Source organism: Sorex araneus, chromosome 1 (assembly GCF_027595985.1).
Source record: "Sorex araneus isolate mSorAra2 chromosome 1, mSorAra2.pri, whole genome shotgun sequence".
Classification (NCBI taxonomy): domain Eukaryota; kingdom Metazoa; phylum Chordata; class Mammalia; order Eulipotyphla; family Soricidae; genus Sorex; species Sorex araneus.
In genome coordinates this window covers 84043245-84049244 of record NC_073302.1, presented here as the reverse complement: position 1 = coordinate 84049244, position 6000 = coordinate 84043245, and the positions used below count along the sequence as shown (strand labels likewise).

At 54.3% G+C, this 6000-nt stretch overlaps 1 protein-coding gene across 4 annotated transcripts in view; it reads right to left on the bottom strand.

The window, feature by feature from the left end:
* Positions 1-755: 755 nt before the first annotated feature.
* Positions 756-6000, bottom strand: part of LOC101542330 (TLE family member 1, transcriptional corepressor) — a 93623-nt gene continuing 88378 nt past the window's right edge. For all 4 annotated transcript variants that reach the window (XM_055136658.1, XM_055136666.1, XM_055136669.1 and 1 more), the window contains exons 17-20: positions 4925-5072; positions 2766-2916; positions 1441-1517; positions 756-1306 (exon numbers count right to left, since the gene is read on the bottom strand). In XM_055136658.1, coding sequence (XP_054992633.1) covers positions 1199-1306; positions 1441-1517; positions 2766-2916; positions 4925-5072 — 484 coding nt within the window. In that variant the 3' untranslated portion in view covers positions 756-1198. The remainder of the gene's footprint in view (positions 1307-1440; positions 1518-2765; positions 2917-4924; positions 5073-6000) is intronic.

Below are 6000 nucleotides of genomic sequence, written 5' to 3'. Positions count from 1 at the left end.
CAGGAAGAGACATGCATGGTGACTTACTAAAAGCCTGGGTTACTTACAGGTTTCACCTAATTAAATGAGTAAAAGCTAAAGAAGATTAGAAACCAGACAACTGACAGACAGCAAATGTGTGGCTGCTGGGTAAGCCTTAGCAAGAAGGTGGGGCGCAGTGCTGGCGGCTAAGTAAATTAATACAGGAGATCAAGGCACACTGATGAGACAAAAGAGGCAGACAGCCCAGCTTTCCTTTACAGGGTAATAAAGTCTACGGCTTTGTGACACTAAACTAAGGTCACCCACATTTCCTGAAATGAGCAGCTTGTGAGGGAGAGAACAGAGAATTCAAGACTGGGTCTTCCTAGAGAAAAGAATGAATCACCACCAGAAGTCAGAGTTATAATTTGTGACCATGAATCACAGGATTATCCTTGGGAAAGAGTGCATCTTGACAGTTACTTGCGATTACTCTAATAAAACTGCCGTGAATAACACCCCCACTAGTCAGGACCCCACATCTTCAGTTTCCAGTCACTCACAAGTGCGGACTACAACCCAATGCACAGAGCTACACAATCAAACAGATCAAATCAGTGCAGGTCGAGGACGTAGTACAAGTACCAGGGATGTTGAGTTGCATCCCTGGCATGGTGTCCCCAAAACAAAACAAAGCAGTAGAAAGCAAGCATCCTGTCCCCTCCCCCCCATAAATGTTGGGCTCTGCCCAGGAGACCCACCCACGACTGATACAAAGGAAGCAGGAAAAACACTTATTGGTACTAAAGCCTTTACTGTAATAAACCAAATATATTTACAATTTATACAAATGTTTCACCTTCAACAAAAATACAAAAGAACATTTCACAAGATGCAAACCAGGAAACAAGTTCATTGGAGACAGCACTGCTCTACCGAGGGCGGGGCGTCAGGGAAGCGCAAAGACAGAAAGGTAACTCGGGCGGGACCCTGGGGTGGCGTCAGTGGGCTCCACTCCTCAGCCTCCCTGGCCCGTGTGTCACCAACGGCCGGCTCCGAGGTCCAGGCAGACGGGGGCCTTCTGCTGCCAGCAGACTCCAAGCAGTTCTGTGTCCTCGAAGCTTAGAAACAGGCTCTCCTGTTGCTTTACTTCTTTAAAAGTTATAATGTTTCTATTTCTACAAATTCAAAACATTTTGGCCCAATTCAACTATAAACGTTAAATCCAACAATGTTCTCAGTAGATGACTTCATAGACAGTGGCCTTCTTGTCCCCTGAGCCCGTGACTATGTACTTATCATCCACAGAGATGTCACAGCTAAGCACGGACGAAGACTCTTTGGACTGGAAGAGAAAACAATGGTGCGTGTTAATTTCGGAAGAGACACCCAGGCCTTGTTCCCTGGAGAGAACGCTGACTTCCGGTGGCCCGGGACTCACTGGGCCCAGCGCCTACCCCAGGCTGGCCACCAGCTTACCTGGAATATGCTAGCGCCGTAAGGGGTCCGCCAAGCATTGAGGAGGTTGTCTTTTCCAGTACTCACAAACCATTTTCCTAGAAATTACAGTACAGAAACAAGGTCGTTTGCCAAGGGGACGGAGGGAGCGGAAGGTGGCACGGGTGGAGGTCAAGCGCCTGCCTTTCCCTTCCGTCCCAGGAACAACATCGGGTTCCCGAGCTCCTCTGCAAGTGAGCCCTGAGCACCACCAAGGGTGGCCCCAGCCCGCTGGCCCCAAATTAAATATATTTTTTTTAAGAGGAGCTTAAACAAGGTAGTCAACAAGAAAATTTAATTCCTAGTTATACTGTTTGTACCACAATATTAACAACTCGGACTTAGCGTTTTCCAGAACCATCATGCCCAAAGAGCTCCTTGGCACACGCCGGAGGGAGCAGAGGGGCTAAGGTGCTCGCCGTGCACGGTTTATCCCTCACACGGCACCTGGTCCTGAGTACCACGAAGGGTCACTCCTGAGCAGAGCCCAGGAACAGCCCCTGGGCACCCCAGGCATGGCACAAACATCCAAACCCAGGCCCCATACCCTGCCAAAAAGGGGGAAGACGGGATTAGGAAAAAATTGGGCATTGGTAAAATAGTTTAGGGACCGAACTTGGGCACTCTTACACACAAGGCTTGCATTTCACCACTGAACTGTAATCTGGTCCCTGAAAGAACAATTTTAAATTCTGGGCTCCACGCCCCGCCTTGTGTGGCCTTGGGTTTTAGTTCAAGTGTTGGTGTAGAGACAGGGCTGGTCTCCATAGCCAGTGAAGACAGAGTACCCCATGCAGGGCAGCTTCTAGCATGTTCCGTTGGCACAGCTCTCCTCCTTCAGTCACCTTCTCACAACCAGGACTGAATGACCATGAGTACATCCAGTCACAATGCAAGCAACACAAACCAAGTGGCGGCTGCTCATCTGTGTGCGCGTCCACCCATCTGTCCAGAAACACTTGACCCCAGCTGAATCCTGCCCTTTGGTCCTCCGCAGTCTGACAGTGTGGGTGCAGCTAAATACCCCCCACCTTCACTGGTATTCTGCTCTCCTGCCCCGGTCATCTTCTAATTCTCACCCCCACTGAAGGACTCCCCACGACAAGAGTCTGGACCAAATGCTGCCCCAGGCAATGTGACGGCTCGCTGACTGCTCAGTCGGAAAACAGCGAAACAGACATCACTGGACTGAGAGCCCGGAGCCAAGAGAGCTCTCGCCGCCGGCAGCCGAGGAGCACTGTGCCCAGGCATGATCATCAGCACACTGAGGCAGCCCGTGTCGCCCACTCCCCTCCCGGGTCACTCACCACAGTAGGCGAACTTGAGGGACAGCACGCAGCTCTCGTGCAGGTGCAGCTGGTACTTGTCGGGCTTGCTGACGTGCAGCACCTCCACGTTGCTGCTCTCCATGCCCACGGCCAGCCACTCCCCCGTGGGGCAGTAGCCTAGGGAGAAGATCTGTGGGACAGGAAGACTCAGGGTGCCGCAGTGAAGGGCCAACCCAACAGGGGCAGGGAGAAACAGTAGGACCGGGAGGTGGCGGTCAATGGCCCGGGGCAGGATGAGCAGCCAGCCCAGACGGGACGAGGACGCAGCAATTGAGAAGGAAGAAAGAGGGAGACAAGCACACGCATGGGGGGCAAGGGCGGGGGGCGGTGGCTGCGTGTCAGAGCCATAGATGTCATCCTCCCGTAACCACAACACAAGCCTTTGCACAACGCAAATGGGAAAACTGGAACTTAGTACCACATATGACGAAATTCAGAAAATATTCTTAGTAATTAGGGCACTGGGGGCTGAGGGTAGCTAATACAGTGGGCAAGGCATTTGCCCTGCACACTGACAACCCAAGATCAATCTCCGGCATCTCATTCTGAGCACCACCAGAATAATTCCTGAGTGCAGGGTTGGAATAAGCCCTGTGCCCAGGGGTGACCCCCAAACAAAAATAATTGTGATGTCCATGTATATTGGTTTAAAGGGCCCTGATTTATTAACAGATGTTAACTGGAGCAACAGCACAGCGGGTAGGGTGTTTGCGTTGCACGCGGCCAACCCAGGTTCGATTCCTTCGTCCCTCTCGGAGAGCCTGGCAAGCTACCGAGAGTATCTCGCCCACACAGCAGAGCCTGGCAAGCTATCCATGGCATATTCGATATGCCAAAAACAGTAACAAGTCTCACAATGGAGACGTTACTGGTGCCCGCTCGAGCAAATTGATGAGCAACGGGATGACAGTGCTACAGAACTGAAACAGATATACATGAAATGACATGGGCTCAGAGGTTTACTCTGAAAAAGCCAGTATCAGGGGCTGGGAGGACAGAGCAGTCACAGGCAGGTCACTGCTGCAGGGCGGCAGAGCCATGAGGTCTTCCTGCTGCCCCTGTCCCGGGGGCATGGGATATACCACACTCCCAGGGACACCTGAATAGTCTCTAAATCACTTAGAAACGTAGACACTGCAAACAACTTTTCAAAAAAAAACGAAACTTAAAACAGTATCTACTAATACAAGTGGGAAAATTTAGAAGAGAGGACTGAAATCCAATATGATGTTAGAAGGGACGTAAACTGAGCATCTATATTATTTTTCATTTCTTTTGAAACACTTTTGTGGCTGCGCACAGTTCACAGGCCTTCTCCCCACGACACAGCCCACGGTGTGCTGAAGAGACACAGAGCAGGGGGCAAGCAGCGGTGCTCAGGTCCAGCTCTGGACGCAAACCAGCCACCCTGGTCATTGCGCCAGCCCCGTGGCCCTTGTTTGTTCTGGGGTCACGCAGGCCGTGCTCAGGGCTTACTCCCGAGGCTCAGGGGATATGTGACACTGGGGACCGAACCGAGGTCAGTCTCTCGTGTGTAAGGCCAATGCCCTGCCCACTGTACTATCCCTGTGGCCCCCATCCCTGCTCACTAGTGGAATGACTGCCATGACCATCTACGCATAGAAAGATCGATTCTGTGGTCACAGAACATTTCAAATGACAAGGCTGCTGCTCCCCAGACAAGTCATGACTCAAAATCCCCATGTCAAGAATCTTCCCCATCTGGGATCACAGTATCCATTTTTTTCTACCATTTCAATACTGCACATACTGAGCTGCTTCCAAGTCCACTGTCCAGGGGCGAAAACCAGATGGGCCTCTACTGAGACACACGCTGAGTGACGCTTCCTGATGCCAAAGGAATAAATCACCCCTCGGGGCCAGTGGGGCAAGGCTCTGACTCTCCTGACATGTGACTCCTGACAAGGGTCATCTCCTGGCTGCACACTGAAGGTGACACTACGGGCCACAGAGAGGCACTGCCACGCTCCTTCAAGGAACCCACAAGCCAGGGCCCAGAGGCTGGCCCCTGCCCTGGAGCTGTGGCTGTGTCATTCCTGCCCCGGTCTTGGGTGGGAGGGGAGCCGACTGGGAGATGAGGGTGGGGAGGGCCCTGGTGGGGCGGGCGGGGAAGCCACCTGGGAGGTGAAGTCGTGCTGCTGCAGCTGCCGCCCTTCCCGCAGGTCCCAGGAGCGGACGGTGTTGTCCAGGCCACCCGTCCAGAGCTTGGTGCCATCGTTGGAGATGTCGATGCAGCTGGCCCCATCGGTGTGGCCCTGGAACTGCCTGATAAAACAAACCAGATGGAATAATGATTTCCTGCCCGGGCCCAAGGTAAACAATGCTGTGTTGGTTTTGGAGCCGGCCGTGCATGTCATGCCCACTGACGTGCACCAGCCAAAGGCCTGCCCCTGGCCGGGAGCAAGGGCACCTGCGACTCTCTGGCTCCTGCTCTTCTCGCAATCCCAGGGTGCGAGGGGTGCAATTCCATTTTAGGTCACTGCGCCAGCGAAGCCAAGTCCCCCTTGCTGACTGTTCTTCCAACCTTCCTGTTCCCTCTTGGCCAACCCTGCCATGGCACGGTGCGTCTTGCTCTCGGGAAGCACACGGTGGACTCCGCGAGACCCATGCCCAAACAGCCTGTCTGGAAGGGAAAACTCCTCTCGGCCTGGCAGTGCGTGCTGAAAGGCAGGCAGGCGGGGGGAGATGAGGGCCAGGTCCTGGGCGTGCTTCACCCAGGAGAAACAAGCCCTGCCCGTTCATCTGAGGGCCTGAACTACACCACAAGCAGGGCCCCCGTGCTGACTCGGCCTGGCGCTCTATTAGAAAGAGCCCTGCAGGACGCAACCTGGACTCCCCATGGCCAGCGGGTCCGGCCAGACTCTGGGCTCCAGGGCACTCGGGAGAAACAATGCTCACGGAGGCCACCAGGCCTCCCTGGAGATCAGGCTCTCCAACACGGGCTTGGCGGTTCCGTCCCCACATTCCCCGGTGGCTGAGGGGATGCGCCGAGCTGCAGCACCTTGTGAGCCCGGGGGAGAGCGGGCTGAGCTGCAGGCGCACAGGACTTGGTGGGGGCCCTGGGCCTGGCTGGACGTGAGGGCAGGGAGCCAGCTGAGGGGAGGAACGGGTGGAGCTGCTGAAGGCCCTGTCAGCAGTGCGAGCCTGGCATTCGGAAAGAACCCCCATGCCAGTGCGCAGTGCCTGAGCGTCT